Here is a 17,277-nt window from a genome sequence, read left to right as displayed (position 1 = left end):
CTGAGTGTAAACGTATGGCATGACCTCTACATAGCAGAGGTTTGCAGTGCACAGTATGCGTTCAGTAGATTCCTCCACTTTAGCTATAGGGATATTCCCAGTAAACATCATTATACTGCAAAGGAGAACTAGTCCTATGTACTGTTATTTCTTTCTCAACAGTAGTGTTTCCTTATACAGTTTGCCCCATTTATCCTGAGTTCTGTTTGTGTTATATCCAAAAGCTTAGCTGGGTCCTTGATTGCTTCTTAGCAGAATTTGCAGGCCAAGCTAGAGCAAATGGTTGCATACCAGGCATAAATTTCCATGTCTCCTTATGTGTAGCGTGAATATTCAAACTAGCTCCCACAATAAAGCAATAAAATGGACCAAAAGCCTACCCCAAAGACATTGTCCAACCCTTATAATCTGTTCCGCCAAAACACCTCTGTAATTGAAATACTAAGAAGTAAAACAGAGTAAATTCTAGGAAAAAACCTGTCAAAAAGTGTTCAAAAGCACACCCGTATGGTAGCACTGAGAAGAATAAGCTATACTTACAACACAATGCAGAAACAGACAATGAAGTAATTTGCATCTATGTGGTATACAAGTGCTAAGTAAGCCTCTACCTTCTTTATGTTCACCACCTTCCAGTGTCCTGTTCTTTGAAGCCCCTGCCCGCATTTGCAGTCTTAGTTCCTGTCTATATTTAAGAACCTTCATAAAAAACCTTTCATAGAAATGAAGTATTGGCAGCTCTTAGGAAATTTTGAACGAACACTTTTGTATTTTAGCTGATATGCTACAGCTTCACTTGCCTCTGATCGCAAGGCCACACACCAAGGGTGAATTCTTGGACTCAAGGGTACTCTGATATTCAATACTGTATCCAGCTGCCTTTATTGTCTGTCAGTCTTCCCAGGAAGAGCAGATGCTGTTGCTCATTTTCTCTCATGTTGTCCTAGGCTTAGGCAAAAAGGGGATCCTTGGGCTTTCAGAAAATGGTCATTAGTGAGTAATTCTTCATTTTGGTTCATAGAAAAGGATTTAAAACCATGAGCCCATTGGGTATGTGCTACCTGTATAAAGTATCCACCCACATTGATAGAATAATTTCACTGCAAAAAGTGGCTTATCCAGTGTTGGTAGCAACCCTTACAGTTCATTTCTCTGTGAGACAGAGAAAAAATATTCTCTATAGCTGGTACCTCCTTCAAAAGTAAGTTTTATGAGTACTGGATGAGACAGGAGCTACAGTATACAAAGATTGTAATACAGTGTTTTAAGCTCCTTTCTATTTTTGCTTACTGGTAAAAGGCATCCCTGAAATAATATACTTCCCACCAATGTCCTGTTCCAGACCTTGTTTCAAGGATAAGGCACCCAGTCAAACTGAAATGGCTTAAAAATACATCAGTGGCATCTCAGTAAATACCTAGATGCATACTTTTTCAGGCAAAGACAAATAGGAGTTGATTTACTTCAGCCTCAAACAGAGCAGTGAAAGATAGCAAAAATACCTTCTGAAATGCATTTATTTGCCTTCCTGTTGGCTAATAATGCTCATATAGTGAATCACTTCAGTTCAGCATGAGAAGTCATGAAGCTACTGTAGTTGGGTTTGCCTCTCTAAGCTGTAAGCTATAATAAAAATGTGATGTCATATTTTGTTAACTTCTTTTTCCACTTCTTCAGGTTTTCTTTGGTGTTTTAATAGGAGCATTACATCTTGGCCAGGCATCTCCCTGTCTGGAAGCCTTTGCCACTGGTCGTGGGGCTGCAACAAACATTTTTGAGACAATAGATAAAGTAAGTAATGCATTTCTAAGCTGTGTTACTTTGTAGCACAAAAATAATTAAATAACCCTGAAGCGGTACTAGTTTTATCTGCTGTGTAAATGAAGAAAAATGAGTCCGATTAAAGAAAAACTGACTGTGCAATAGAAAAGTCTAGTGGGACGCACATGGGCTCAAAGAACGCATTGAACAGATTTCTTAAGTGGCCTGGTTCTGAGTTCTGAAGCTTTACCACAGCTGCTGCTGTTCCTTGTTCCCATTTTTCCTTACATGCAATTACCTATCAGTGCTGGCCCATGGAAAGTGTACTGGCAGGCAGTAATAGCCATTCTGCAACCAAACTTGCAGCAACCATCCCATAGCTCCCAGCCTCCAGATGGCATCAAAAGCTGTGGCTCTGTTGGCATTAGTGGTGAAGGTGGCCTCTGTCACCTCTCCCAGAGCTACCCTGAGCAAAAATGGGACCACATGAGCACAGGCACTGGTTATGCAGCTGTCATAAATGTTAATCACAATATTATCTAAACAGATACTTGAAATAATTGCATGAGAGACCCTGAGATGCCACTGAAATTTATTGATTCCTTTCTTGAGGATTCCTTTCTATAGCTTTATAAATTTAGTGGTTGGAAATGTACTGTTGATTTCTTAAAGTATGTACTATCTCTGTTCACTGACAAGCTTTACTGTGCTGAAAGCTGTGCAAACACATTAAAATGCTGCTTTTCTTCTACAGAGCACATAAGGCTATGGTAATGCTAACAGTTTTTAGTAACCCTTCAAACTTCTGTAATAATGATAAAATATATACACTTCATAAGCTAAAGCTCTAAAATGAATTGAAAATAGAGATGAATTAAGAATGTGGTTTTCTGAGACAAAATTTAAAATCATAAAGAGTTGCAACAGTAAGGATTAATCACACTATTCAGGATAAGGCTGAGTCACATAACCTTATGGTGAAAAAAGCAAACCAATGTCACATTTCATCTATCCAGAGAAAGGGTGACGAAATTAGATCCATCTGCTTGCCACATTTGTAGATTTGTGATTAGACAGTACATGCACAGTTCTGCCCTGGCATTAAAACTAGTCATGTTGAGGTTCCTGTTTGCAGTATCAGTGAAACTTCTTCATAGATTAGTATCGGAATTTAAGTAAGTTATATTCCTAAAGAGGAACCAATCTTGTAGCTGTTCTTAACATCTTAGAACATACACATTTCTCATTTTAACTTTCCTTTCAATCTGTTAGGCTATATTAAAAAAGCATTTCACATTTCAGTTATCAAATATCCGTTGCTATAGTTTTAATTTACTGTTTGTATTCCATGCTTCAGAAATCTATCCTTAGAAAATTTTATTTCTTTGTGATTCCTCAAATTTCTCTTAGTTCTTTGCTCATGTCTAGCAGTCCACAATACCCTAGACCTGGCCAAAAATATGCGAGACCCAAAGCACTTGTTAGGAAAACTTCAGTATTTCAGCTCTTAGGACTGGGTGTACAAGGATGGATGTTTTAATTGCCAGGTGGAGAGGCCTGAAGATTTTCAGCAGTTTTTGAGTGAGGTAGTGCCATTTTATCACTGAGGAGCTAGCTAAATTAGCTTAGTCAAAATGCCTCTGTCAGTCAGCTACTCAGTTCCAGCAAAAACTGCCTGAGTAGTTGGCTGTGGTATTTGCAGTAAGCCTACAATGAGAAGAGGGTGCATCCTTCTTGTCTGTGCTAGCCACCAGTGACAACTCCCCCATCACTCTGGCCCTCAATTCCATGTCCCTTGCCTGCTATCCCTGGGCCAGAGCCTGCAGCTGGCTCCATGCAGCTAAGTGCTGTCCTAACAGAAGTGCCATGGCTTTGTATGGTATGGTATTTATCTATTGAAGCACTGTTGACTGTTCAACACCAAATAAATAACCCAATAAATTTCATCCTAGAAACCCACCATTGACTGCATGTCAGAAGATGGCTACAAGCTGGATAAAGTACGAGGTGAAATTGAATTTCATAACGTAACATTCAATTATCCATCCAGACCAGACATAAAGGTAAGTATTCATCACCAATCCTGTGAACACAGTTATTGTAAACAAGAAAAATATCCTGGCTCTGCCAGCAATTTCTAGATTTTCTGTAGAGATTGTTTTCCAGAAGCCCAGACTCTTTGCTTAAAAGTAGACTGAATAATTCTTCCATTAAAGTGTTCTTCTGCTGACTGTTTGGCTTATTTTACCATTCTGACATATCTATTGCCACATCTGCATATTCCTTGCTGCTGAACATAAACTCCCAGTAATTTTGGGCAAATTCACCTGCATACAGCTTCTCTTGCAATCAGTGGCACCCTTGTATCAAAGCGTACGAGACAGAACACAAAGTAATAAACTGAATGGTGCAAGGAGATTTCATAAAACTCTTCCATTACCCTGGGGATGCACCATGTGACCCACTAAAAGGCTAGGAAAGGGACAGTGTAGATTGTGTATTCCACTATTTCTTTACTCCTGTGTTTGAACTGACAAATTCTACTTGGAAAAGCATGTTATTGGACAAGCATATTAGTGCTATTACGTCTAAAGATGGAAGCACATGTTGTATCAGATTTTTTTACAAAATTTCATGGTTACAGTCTGAATATTTATGCTGTAGCATACATTCACAATACACACACAGTGTTCTTTAAAGGGAATGTAATTTAACAACTTCTCTAGTGTATTAACTTGACTAGTTCTTAATGATGAACAACAGGAACAATGAAAGGTCAAAATCTGCCTGCCTGTTGTAGAAATAAGTGCTCTGCATCTACAAAGTCTTCAAACAGTGTAAAAATATGTGGCTTGCTTTATCCTCTTTCTTCATAATACTTTTCTAAATTTTGTAAAATTGCTTTGAATCTTGACTTTAAGGTACAGGATATACTCACTTGGTTGTATGACTATGGGAGAATTAAAATAGATAGATTCTCTTTCTGTTTTTTTTTCCTATCCAGATTTTGGATAACCTTAATATGGTGATTAAAGCAGGAGAGACGACAGCTTTTGTTGGAGCTAGTGGAGCTGGGAAAAGTACAACAATACAGCTCATCCAGCGTTTCTATGACCCCACTGATGGCATGGTGAGTGTCCCAGCCTAGAATGTGATTCTCTGGCCCCAGAAACTGAAAGAATGGCATGGTTTCTTCTCCAAGGTGAGAAGAAAGGTTACTAACTTCCTTTTCATTTCTTTCTTCTTCTTTTTTTTTCCAATTATTTTTTAATGAGTGAAATATCATCCTGCTCATTTATTTTATAAAACTGTGCTTAATAGTCTTATAAAAACAATTATGTGAAAGAGCAAACTGTTAGGAGAAAATAAAAATTCAGAGCTATATCTGTATAAAAACTATACCTACAGAAATGATAATTCAGAAGTGACAAATGTTTTCTGGAAAACACAGTATTGAACATTTAAACATTAACCCATAATATCGCTTAAGTATATGCAACTACCACTTAGTAATGGCTTGGCTAAGAATATGAATTATAGCTATTCAAAACCGCATTCCATTTATGTGTTCCTATATCAAATAGGAACACATAATCACATACATGTTGACCTGTTTTGAATATATAAAAAACAAAGAAACAAATTACTGTAAATAACATAATCATCACTTTCATGATTAATTTCCCCCTGTTTTTATTTCTGGTGCCAAGCAGAAATGGGAAATGAAATCAAAGAGCACAACTCCAAGAGCCAATATTACTGCCACTGCTTTGCCACCTTCTGTATCTGAAAGCTGATATTTATGCTTTCATAAAAGCATAAATGGTCGTGGAAACACAGCATCACAGGCCCTACACTTCCATGGTGTCTTTGTCTCTGGAGGGAATAATGTCCCTGATTTTTTCCTGATTTTGTGTCCATGTTTTAATTGCAGATTACCCTGGATGGCCATGACATTCGTTCCCTGAATATCCAGTGGCTGCGCTCACAGATTGGTGTAGTTGAACAAGAGCCAGTGCTCTTTGCCACCACGATTGCAGAGAACATTCGCTACGGGCGGGATGAGGCTACCATGGAAGACATAATCAAAGCAGCCAAACAGGCCAATGCTTACAATTTCATCATGGACTTACCACAGGTATGCTCTGCCTTGGAAAGTGTTTGGCAGAATTTGATAAGAAAAAAGAATCTCTTTGTCCTTTTGTCCCTCCTAGCCTCCAGTAATTTGTGCTCAAGTGGAAGGGCAGAAGATTAATATAGATAGGAGGCAACCACCTTTCCTTTGACTACAGTTATTAAGATCTTACTACATGTATGCCATGAAGTTATGAAAGCAAACTTCCCCCCACCCCAAAATACAACCCCGAGAAGAATTAGTTCCTCAGGAATCATTTACACAACATTCAATATCATGGTAATAATCATAGCATGGTTTAAAAATTTGTATTTTTCATGTTTTGGAGATCTGTTTCTGTTCAGGCCAAAAGCAATGCAGAGCTCAGCCTCTCACTAGCCAGCGTTTGTTACTTCACCTGTGTGTACTGATACAACCTCACCTCCTTGTATGAGCTCTGTAAGCCAGCTGGAGGTTCCTTCTTCTCCAGTTTCTTCCCTAATGATGTCAGGGCTTCAATCGTTCCTCCTTACAAAGCCCAAATTGGGTAGTATCAAGCTCTCAACTTTTCTAGAATGTTATTTTGCCAAGTAGCTTCTGAAAATGACATGTTACAACACTGAATGTTATTGACATGATTCAAGTACCATTAACTAATATTAGTACATTGTCTTTATCCTCCATCTATGCATTTTGAGGCTTCCAGGAAACCATTTACTGAAAGGCTGTTCAAAGGCCCCTATTTATTTCATGGAAATGGAGGAATAAAAAAGATTTATCTCTAAGTGAATATAATAATCCTGTCTCTCAATATGCCAGACTTTGTGTATTTATTTAATTCTCTACCTGAACCCAATGCCGCCAGAGTATGGTATCCATGAATCACAGACACAGTGTTCACAAGTCACAGGTCATCAGCAGACAAGGCCAGGAATTTTGCTTGTGAGTCATCTGATGGAGAGTGGGTAGGCGATTCCTCTCCATTTCAGCTTCTGCTGACATAGCTGTTTCAAGCTGAACCAGAACATCTCACCTTTTTAACCAGTGCATACTTCTGACATGGGGTTGAAAACCTGATTCAGGCAAAATTATCTTGTACATTATGAAGAAAGTTATTTCACCTGTTGATCTGTGAATCTGCTGCACTATGTTTTTGTTTAAACTCTGCTCCAAGGACAAATCTGAGACATTTTGCCAATACCTTCACCAGGATCTTAACTGGCTTTTTTCTTATCTGTTTAATTTTAACTTTTTTCCTTCACACAGAAATTTGACACTCATGTTGGAGAGGGTGGAAGCCAGATGAGTGGAGGTCAAAAACAGAGGATAGCTATTGCTCGAGCTTTGGTGCGAAACCCCAAAATCCTGCTCCTGGATATGGCTACATCAGCACTGGATAATGAAAGTGAAGCAATTGTCCAAGAAGCACTTCATAAGGTTTGCTCTAGTATAGCAAAAATCAGACTTAAAAGGGTAGAAATTATTTATAATGCACTCTGCAGAGGGTACTCCTGAATTGCAACAGATCAGTCAGAAGAGTTTCTTAATAACTGTTTTGTAAGTGCAAGAAGAACCTTAATATTATGGACTGAGAATAATTTTTACTTTCATTGGGACATCAACAGAAAACTATAGCTCCCTTTGCCCAGAAACAGACACTTCTCTGTGGGCTGTGGATGGAGCTAAAGTCAAAGTGAGCTGAACCCACTAGAAGGACTCCAGTTAATTTGACGAGGCTTTAGATTGCACAGCTCATTGCCAGCAGCTCAGTGTGCTGTGCTGGGAATGGGGCTGTTGTTGTCTCCCTCAGGCTCGCCTCGGCCGCACCGCGATCTCCATCGCTCACCGCCTGTCAGCCATCAGAGCCGCCGACGTCATCATTGGGTTTGAGCACGGCAGGGCTGTAGAGAGAGGAACTCACGACGAACTCTTGCAGAGGAAAGGGGTTTATTTCATGTTGGTGACCTTACAAAGCAAAGGAGACACAGCACCTAACACAGAAGAAACACAAAGTAAGCATTTTGTTTTCTTTTATAAAATCCCACAGAATGCACATTTTCTTTTTTTTTCTTCTGCTTTTGTGGCTGAATTTTATCATTCATAGAAGTAAGACACTGATAGCCCTGGCCAAACTGGTTTTGCTGCATATGCACTGAAAGACCTTCCTAATGTAAGTCTGCCCTGAAACATTAGTTCTGACCTGCAATATCCATCATTTTATAACTCCACTGAGTGCCAAAAGTCCAGTTCTGCTGCATTAGGAATTCAGGCACATTACAGATTATGCCAAAATCATCCTATTTGTTTTGCTGGAGGCAGATTTGAATCAAAGCTTCTGGAAATTAAGGTTCAATAGAATGATCTGTTGTATTTTTGTGAAGCATACATTGGATATTATTACCTTGAAATAAGAGAGCAATTGCAGGGTTAAAATAGGTAAAAATGCTTTAGCAGTCACATCCAAAGTGAGATAGTCCTTGGGCTAATATTCAATTAACTTCATTATGTCAAATACAAATACAAAACTTGTGAAACATGTAGGTTGAGTAGAAAGGTTATATTACATCCCTTTCCTTCTACGAAGTATTCCATTTATAACTTGAAGGATATACACTTTTTTGTAGAACAACAGTGTATTTAGGTTGTATTCAATTTTGGCACTAACTTCAGATCTCTATATACTGTATTTTGCAGCAGCAGAGAATAATGTGGTTGAGCCAAATCTTGAGAATGTCCAGTCATTCAGCAGGGGAAGCTATCAGGCCAGTTTGCGGTGAGTCTTAAAAATGGTTGTAAATCTCAATGTTTCCAGACTACTCTCAATGTTTCTACTTCATCCCACTATTCCAAAATCCTAATAGTGCTAATAAATCATTTTTCTGTGTGCTGTGTAAAATAGGGTTGAGGGGCTGCAAGCATTTTACTGAGATGGAGTTCTCTTGCAAAGAAATAGCTTGAGTAAAAATGCTACTGGTTGAAATCCATGGATAAATAGCAAGGCTCTTAATTTTGGTCCTTTCTATCCATAGTACCTTCTCTCCAATTTTGATCTACTCTGTTAATGTTCTGGTTTTGATATTACTAACATACAGCCTTAGTTGTAATATCTAATGCACTTTCTGTCCAGTTGTTTGAAAAATTACTTGTTGTGCAATTACACGAGAAATCAATGCAATCCACAAGCACACTTTTATTATGGCTTCTACTTGAGGAAAGTTAAAGCATTTTACAGCCAGACTGTCTTGTAGGTAGACACTTCTTATTTCTTCCAGGCAAGCCTATGTCAGGCATGTGCAAATGAATACATCTTCTACATTACAGAGTTATGTTTTGTCAGAGAGAGAGGTGCTTTGTTTCAGCATCCTGTTTTGCTGGACTGAATTACTGGTAACAGTGATTTGACTCGGTGTCTTAAGAACTTGTGCAAATGTGGTAGGACACACCACAGTTTTACTTAACAAATACACAGTACATGGTCCATCTATGACAATGCCTGAGTGGTGTGAGTGGAATATAATCCTGAAAAGTATTTGTCCCAGTTGGTGAGATATTTTCTTCCCAAGAAGTCGAGAGAACATATTCAAGAAAGAAAAAGTCTGCGGGATTCCTGTGAATTGCTTCAGTGCATTCTGATTTAATTGACACAAAAACTGTACCTGCTTTGCAAGCAATTAGTGTTTTTACTAAGCTGTAAACAACAGGCAATTTCTGTTCTCTTTGCAGAGCTTCACTTCGGCAGCGCTCAAGATCCCAGCTCTCTAATGTGGTCCCTGACCCTCCACTGTCTATTGGAGGAGATCCTGCAGAGTCTACCTATCTTACGCCTGCTTACGGAGAAGATGATGGAAACGCAAAAAAGGTCAGGTCCAATAGTTTGTTATGAAATTTTCAACTGAATAGGTTATATTACTCATTAATGATCACCTGTACCTATGTGCTCATAGCTTAAGAGTTTTTGGCAGGTATATCTTGGCTTGATTCTTTTCTCTCCTTAAACAAAACCACAGCTTCAATTCTTATCTCTGTGTAAACCCTAGGCTGCATTTTGATGGCTGTTTTGATTATTGGTATAAAATATAAAATTTCTAGCAGAGAAATTTTGCCATTTGCTCTCTGCCTGTTGGTAAATTGATATATGTTGCAGATTTAGTTGAAAAACATACATTCATAAAAGCTGGATTAAGTGACAAAAAGCAAACTGCTCAGTCTGTAAAATGTAATTAATGGGCAATCAGTGGTACAAATGGCACTGCTTCTTGTTCAGTAAAGAATAAATTCACTTTCATCTAAAAATCATCTGGAGACTTGAGCAGAGAGACACCCTCACTGCAACCTAACCCAAAATCCTTTTGCTTCAGTGTCCTCATGCAATCAACTGGCATAGAAAATAAAGGCCAGCATGCCTTAAAATTACACAGAATATGTAGGAACATGCACAGTGGGTTTCCAAAGTGCCTGTGAAGCTCCCTGCATCAATTTGTGTGCCTGCAGTTGTTAGTACAGAGAGCAGCAGATAGAAGTTACCCTTCTTGCTATTGCCAAGCCTATTCTGTGGATAAATAGAGGGCTTGAGTACTGTCATTCTGGCAATAGCTCAGAAAAAAGAGAAAATACAAGATGTTTCCACCCACTCCTCCCTGCATATTTCCAAAAGACAGGTCTTCACAGTGTCTTTTTTGTCTGGCTGTTTCTAGTCATATGAATTGAGGGAGATGAGCAGGGCTGAGCACACAGTGTTACAAAAATTCTGCACAAATCAAACTGAAGGATAAGTTATAATTTGATGATGAATATTCTGCCCTTACTGGGCATAATTATGGGAATTCAGCATTATAGTCTGAGGATGTTTCACAGAAGGGAGGCATAATTACAATGTAAAAAGCCTGAATCTAGCTATCACTCTGAAATCTCTCTTGTTTTAATGATATCACATGCCTGTTGATTTGATGCAGTCTGGTCAGTGTGGTCACTCACAATACTTTAAAACAATATTTAAGAGATTGAGTGAGTGACAGAAAAAGCTGCTTGTGAAGAGGGAATTTAAGTTTTGGCACTGGGTATTTCATCACACCTTGTCTGGAGACAGCTGAAAGGGAATAACCTGAGTTTCAGTGGCAGAAATTCTCAAACTGGTTGTAAATAACCTCTGCAGCTGGAACAATTAGAGCTGCAAAAGATATGAATCTCTCTTTTTCCCCAGGGATGGTAAAGGCTGTTGTTTATTTGAACGTTTTTTAAGTAAACTTGATTTATTAGGGCCACAAAAGAGCTCCAGACAGCAGCCATCTCTGTCCCTCCTGTCCAAAGCTAGAGCAGCTGTTTGGGCCACTAGTTTAACAAACTATGCTAACTATTTTATCTCACTGTCAAAGGGAGAGCATCACTGATGGAATGCATTCATTTCAGAAATCCAACCTGTTTTTTTAGGAATCTGTTGTGGAGGAAGATGCCAAGCCTGTACCATTTACCAGAATTTTGAAATACAATGCCTCTGAATGGCCCTACCTGGTGCTTGGATCTCTGGCAGCAGCTGTGAATGGAGCCGTCAATCCACTCTATGCTTTGTTATTCAGTCAGATTCTTGGGGTATGTTATGGTAACATTTTAAAGTGTATTTTAGCTCTGAAACAGAGGACAGTGAATTATATGATGCACAACTTGACATGTTTTGGCAAATCTTTAGATCTCATCAGGAAAATGGGGTTAACCTTCTTGCCTATAAACAATTATTCAGTAGAGATATTTATATCACTGTCATCAAACTATTATTAGAGCTCTTTGAAGGGGCAAGCTTATCAGCATTTGCCATGTGTTCTTCATTATCTCTTTTGTTCATTTTCCAGGAACTGTTGGGAATGGGTTTCTATACTTGCATACAGTTTATTTTAGATGAGACAAAAAGTACCTCACATGCAGGCACAGTGGAGAGAGACGCATCTGAAGGTCATTCTCTGCAGATTTTATTATACAGACTTGGAAAGCCTTTGAGAAAGCTTTGGATCAGATCTAAAAATACTTCACTTTTTTGTTTACATATTTCAGGCACCTTTTTGCTACCTGCTCCCTGCAGAATGTCTAGGGAGAGGTAGGTAATTGTACCTGGATTCACAGCCACCAGCAAAGAGTAGGCTTGCATCAATAGGTTTGGAAGCAGAAAGTAGGAATAAGCTTTAAACTTTAACAATCACTAAAATATACAATATTCTCAAAATCCACCACCACCACCTCTCTTGAAACTTGTCAAGTTGAGCCATTAGTGTTTATTTCTTCAAAAACTTGTGGTGATAGAAAAAAGGATGTGTCCTCTTTTGTGTAAAAGCTTTCTGGGGAAATGCTTGCCAAGTTGGTGGGAAACTGGAGAGCTGCCTAAAGATATTCAGTGCTGCTCTAACTGGTGCCTAGGAAAGTGTCTTGAATTTTCAAGAATTAGGCTAGAGAAATCCCATCTGTTCATCCTGTATCTTATTAAGTAAAGTAACAACACATTCACTGGGGTCAAAATGGGAATGCCACAGGGTTTTTGTGATTTTGGTACCCATCTGATGTAGGATAAAACTTGTGCTTCCCACTCACTTGCATAGGTCATGGTAGGTACACATGGGTGCAAAAATATATGCCCTAAAAAGTGGACAGATGTTGGAGATCAAAAACCTTACAGGCAGGAAAAAGCAAACAAACGAACGAATGAATGACCCAGCATTTGAGCTCCTGGTAGAAAAGGATTCTAAGAGCAATGTCAGCAATCTATCAAAAGAAAGTTTGACCTTTTTTTGTTTGGTTTTTTGGGGTATTGTTCTGGCTTAGACATTTCTCTCTGGGAAGTTGCTTAGAACTTTGAATCACATTTACTAGCAGTTTTGCATTTAAGTGAGATCCTGTGAGCAGGAGAAAAAAGGATGTTCCAGGCCCTGTTGATCCACTTAAAATTTCTGCCCAATGTCCTTGGCCTTTAGGCATAAGGCACTCCAAACACTTTTTGAGTGTCCAGACCTCATGTCAAGGACTGTGGCTTTCACTAGACAGCAGGTGAGACACTGATATACACATTCCACAGCAGATCTAACCTTTGATTCCTTTGGAGAAGAGTCTTCTAGACCTTGGGAGGTCTGGGGCTAATGATGCTAAATACCTTCATTGCCAAGGATGAATTCCTGAGTTTGAAGGCCTCAGTGTACCAAAGAAGAGAGGCTGCAAGAAAAAGCAAGCCATAATGAACATGAGGGAAGTCCAATATCTGTGTTTTATTATTAATAAATATAAAATATTTCTGCCTGATGCCAAGGCAGTCAGGCAGATGGAATATACATCTCCTTTCAGATCTGCCCAAATATCTACAATGTTGTTGTGTCAGACACGTGGGCTTGTACTCTGGGACAAATATGCTGGGGAAGTGAGGGAAAAATCCCCACAGCTATGAAGTGAAAGGATAAATTTAGCTAAGTCTGCCCTGAAGGTTTTCAGAAATAAGTCCCAAAAAGTCAATGAAGAACTAGATAATACTGTGTATGTACCTTTTGAACAAAGCTTTCAGTAGTTTCTTTTACTTATGCTTTGGTTCTCCCTGTGGAATTGTCTCAGAGTATGGATCCTTTCCAGTGAAACTCAACTGAAAGGTGTGCTCTTACTCCTACTGGGCATGGAGCCCATGGCTCCAGATAAAAGATAGTCCACACTAAAACTGCTGAGACTTATATGATCTGAATATGGACACCTCAGCAACAAATCTTTCTTTTTTATAAACCTGCTGCTATTATCCATGCTGCACGTTGCCATGATCAGTGTTATTTTTTTAATTAAGAGCACAGATTAAAAACATAACTGACCATGTTAGGATAGCTGCAGAATGGGATAGTTGGATTTTACAGGACACATTTTACTGTTGCTTTGTTGCTATGCTGTTTATTACATTGCTATTCTCTGGTTATCATTATTTACAGTGTGAGGTGAGTGGTTAATTACAACCAGGGATAGGCCACAAATAGGAGTAGTGTGTGCACACACCAAGCATACTAAACTTGTTGGTTAACAGAAGTAAAAACCATTATGTTTTAATCCAGGCTCACCTTAGGAAAAATAAGGAATCTGACCTTTGCAGGGGGTGAGGGAGAACTCTGTGTTCTGGCTTTGGTTGCAGGATGGGTTTCTGCACTTGGCAACTGGGAGTCAAGTACATATGTCACACAGAGCAAAACTGACATTTCTATTTATTTCTTTTCAAAGACCTTCTCCATTCTTGATGAAGAAAACAAAAAAAATCAGATCAATGGTGTCTGTGTGCTCTTTGTCTTAGTTGGAGTTCTTTCATTTTTCACACAGTTTCTCCAGGTAATAGTCCAATTTAGCAATACATATTTTTGGTCTTGCACCCTTTCTCGGTGGGTGTCTCTCTCTTTACAGTCTGTTTTTACTCTCATGTACCCCAGGGATACACCTTTGCCAAGTCTGGTGAGCTGCTTACAAGACGATTAAGGAAAATTGGTTTCCAGGCTATGCTCGGGCAAGACATTGGTTGGTTTGATGACCGGAAGAACAGCCCCGGTGCTTTGACTACCAGGCTTGCAACAGATGCCTCACAGGTCCAAGGGGTAAGACCTGGCACCTTATGAATAATTTTACTATAGACACTGACTGAAAGCTTATTTTGGCGTGTTGTCACAGAAATTAGTGACCATGCAACCAGCCAGATCAATTAAGCCAATTCTTGGTAAGCCAATTAAGCTGATTCTATTAATAGAATGCCACTGTGGAACCAATAGTAGTATATGGTATACCATAAAAGTACAAAAAATAACTCAAAAATCAATAAAATACCAACCAACAATTGAATGGGAAGAAACACCCAGTGTAGAAGTTTGATTTTTCTTTTTTTTTTTTCCCTGGAGATGAATTAGCTTTTTGCCACAATGTTGAAGTGTTTATTTCAAAAACACACCAAAATAGTACGTTAGTGACAGTCATTAATACCCATGTTTTCCAGTTTTCAGCATGATATTGTGCATGTTGTGGCAATTTTGATCTAAACTGACAACCCACTTGAAAAACCAATCTGCAGTACTGGCTGGTGCTCCAGCTGGGAATCTGCAGCCAGTTTCAGTGTTTGGGAAAGTGAGACACTAGCTGCTCAGTTCCTTAGTGGCTGAGGGTTAAATCATGTTGAGTTATGTATGTTCCCTGTCTGAACTGATCCTTAGGTAGAAGTGAGTCAGATGCCATTTTGCTGGGTTGCAATACAAGCAATTTCCTAGAAACAAGGAAGACGATGTACAGATTTCTTTTGTTGCAAAAATTGTCATGTTTCAGCTTGACTGAAGATTGTAAGTTAGTTTTAAAAAACTTTAAATGGGGGTTTTAGAGAAGAGGTTTCCAAAAGCCCCTGTCAGCAGCAATTTCTACAGAATCAGAGAAACCTGCTGCAAACCTCACAGGCACTTACAGGATATATTTTAATTGAAATAAACTTGTAAAACTCTGACTGAACCATTTAATGTCCTAAGGGACATCTTTGTTTGAAGCACAACAGTGAGGCAAAGCAGTGAGGCACAGCCATCCAACCCACAGCTTGCAGGAGGTGAGGGAGACCAGAGCTACCTGCACAGCAGTGCCCTGCACCTTACACTGCCTGACACAGACCTTGCTGCAGGTCAGAGGAGGAGGAGATGATGAGCATTTTGTGCTGCCAAGTCCATACCCTGCAAATGAGTTTGACTGAAAATCATCAAGGATATCAAATGTACATTTTTATTCTAATACATAGCAATATTGTTCCTATTCAGGGTGCTGTTTACTGCTATGAAAGAAAATTACTTTTGAGTAAGTAAGTCTATTAGAAAGAATAGCATTGTTGAAGTACATAAGGAGCAGACAAATGTATTCAATAAAGATGTCAAAGCTATATTTAACTTTTTTTTTCCTTAGTAAAAGGATAGGCAGAAATACAACTTTGTTTCATCCCTTTTCAGTGATGTTGCTTACTGATTTTAGCACTGCTGGGACTTTGTTGTTAATAGCTAAGCTATAAAATGGTCCTGTTGATTATTTATATCTTCATGGATAAATGTAGAGGCTAAAAAATGTATTCAGATGACTGATTCTCCAGGGAACCAAGGCAACAGACTTTAATAATTACATTATCTTTCTCACAAACAGTAGAAACAATCTTCTGCATTCTCAATGGAAAATTTGGTGGATCAAAGGAATATTGGACATTTGCAGTTCTGCTCTTGATCTGATTAACTGGAAACAGTATATCCAGAGTGGATAAATCCCAGTGCATTCTAGCTGTTAATGTCTTATGTTATTTTAATTTACAGTTTTCTAAAGTTTTATCGGAAGAGTTGTTTAATTTGTTTTTGAAGTACAAATCAATGATGTCTGTTTCTTTTCTTCAAAGGCAACTGGATCGCAGATAGGAATGATCGTCAATTCCTTTACTAACATTGGGGTGGCCATGATCATTGCCTTCTACTTCAGCTGGAAACTGAGTTTGGTAATAATGTGTTTCCTGCCATTTTTGGCTTTATCTGGAGCTGTGCAGGCTAAAATGCTGACAGGATTTGCCTCACAGGACAAGAAAGCACTGGAAGCTACTGGACGGGTAATGCTGTTTAAAGACTAATTTATATTTGCAGTCACAGGTAGATGAAAAATCAGTCTTTAGGAACCATCAGTAATTCAAATGTCATGAAACTGGCAATGCTTTGTGAATAAGATGCAATATTTCAGCTTGTTAAACCATGGAAACAGCATTGGGAACTACCTAACTGCAAAAGCACTTGCTGCATGGAATGTGACTGACCTTGAAAAAATTATTGGACTGAAGTGGTAGACACAGATCTCTCAGCAGTCCGGTTCAGCTTTGCTGGGTTTTATTTAAACTCCCATTTGCTGATGACCTGTGATTAAGCTGTCCTCAGAAAGCAGTGATAGCTGTTCACCTAGAAATGCTCACACCTGAGAATCTGGCACTGAACCACAAATCAGTATGTGGATTTTAGAGAGGACAGTTGTTCTTTTGTTGGGTCACACCAGCTTAAGAATTAAGCTCTTAGCCCTTCCCATCTTAAGAATTAGGACTTGACCAATTGCCTGCACCCAGAATAATTAATTATTTACAAAATTCTTAAATCAAAATACTTCCTGATAAGGAGAGAAACTTCACTAATGAGTCAAGGCAATAGCTCTTACTCAATTGAACAATCCAGAGGATATGATGAAGTCATATTTTAAGCAATGCTTCAGTTTTGGTGATGATTGATTGTGTCTGGTGTTATTTTCTAATTTATTTGCCAGCACTGCATCCAAAAGCTAAAAACACCGAATTCTTCCAAAGTGATTGCTCATGAGCAATGCTAAACATTGAAAAAGTCTGCACAATCCAATTCACAATACCTATTAACTACTCA

General features: G+C 38.8%; 2 protein-coding genes across 10 annotated transcripts in view; one reads left to right on the top strand and one right to left on the bottom strand.

Annotated features, from left to right (window-relative positions):
* The window catches only part of ABCB11 (ATP binding cassette subfamily B member 11), a 39,536-nt gene that overhangs the window by 15,741 nt on the left and 6,518 nt on the right, over positions 1-17,277 (top strand). Inside the window, exons 11-22 of one of the 2 annotated variants that reach the window (XM_068195795.1) lie at positions 1,678-1,791; positions 3,714-3,824; positions 4,766-4,891; positions 5,696-5,899; positions 7,142-7,312; positions 7,686-7,887; positions 8,570-8,648; positions 9,599-9,734; positions 11,303-11,461; positions 14,096-14,200; positions 14,299-14,460; positions 16,266-16,469. In XM_068195795.1, the coding sequence (XP_068051896.1) occupies positions 1,678-1,791; positions 3,714-3,824; positions 4,766-4,891; positions 5,696-5,899; positions 7,142-7,312; positions 7,686-7,887; positions 8,570-8,648; positions 9,599-9,734; positions 11,303-11,461; positions 14,096-14,200; positions 14,299-14,460; positions 16,266-16,469 (1,773 nt within the window). The remainder of the gene's footprint in view (positions 1-1,677; positions 1,792-3,713; positions 3,825-4,765; positions 4,892-5,695; positions 5,900-7,141; positions 7,313-7,685; positions 7,888-8,569; positions 8,649-9,598; positions 9,735-11,302; positions 11,462-14,095; positions 14,201-14,298; positions 14,461-16,265; positions 16,470-17,277) is intronic. The other variant, XM_068195794.1, reaches the window with a different exon arrangement.
* G6PC2 (glucose-6-phosphatase catalytic subunit 2) overlaps positions 9,036-17,277 on the bottom strand; it is a 31,766-nt gene continuing 23,524 nt past the window's right edge. For 3 of the 8 annotated variants that reach the window (XM_068195806.1, XM_068195797.1, XM_068195803.1), the window contains 2 exons: positions 13,005-13,063; positions 9,036-9,992 (listed from right to left, as the gene is read on the bottom strand). In XM_068195806.1, the coding sequence (XP_068051907.1) occupies positions 9,909-9,992; positions 13,005-13,063 (143 nt within the window). In that variant the 3' untranslated portion in view covers positions 9,036-9,908. Of the gene's footprint in view, positions 9,993-11,373; positions 11,498-12,939; positions 13,064-17,277 lie in introns of those variants that run through there. The other 5 variants (XM_068195807.1, XM_068195804.1, XM_068195800.1 and 2 more) reach the window with 2 other exon arrangements.

Source organism: Anomalospiza imberbis, chromosome 7 (assembly GCF_031753505.1).
Source record: "Anomalospiza imberbis isolate Cuckoo-Finch-1a 21T00152 chromosome 7, ASM3175350v1, whole genome shotgun sequence".
Classification (NCBI taxonomy): domain Eukaryota; kingdom Metazoa; phylum Chordata; class Aves; order Passeriformes; family Viduidae; genus Anomalospiza; species Anomalospiza imberbis.
This window is presented reverse-complemented; position numbering and strand designations above follow the sequence as displayed.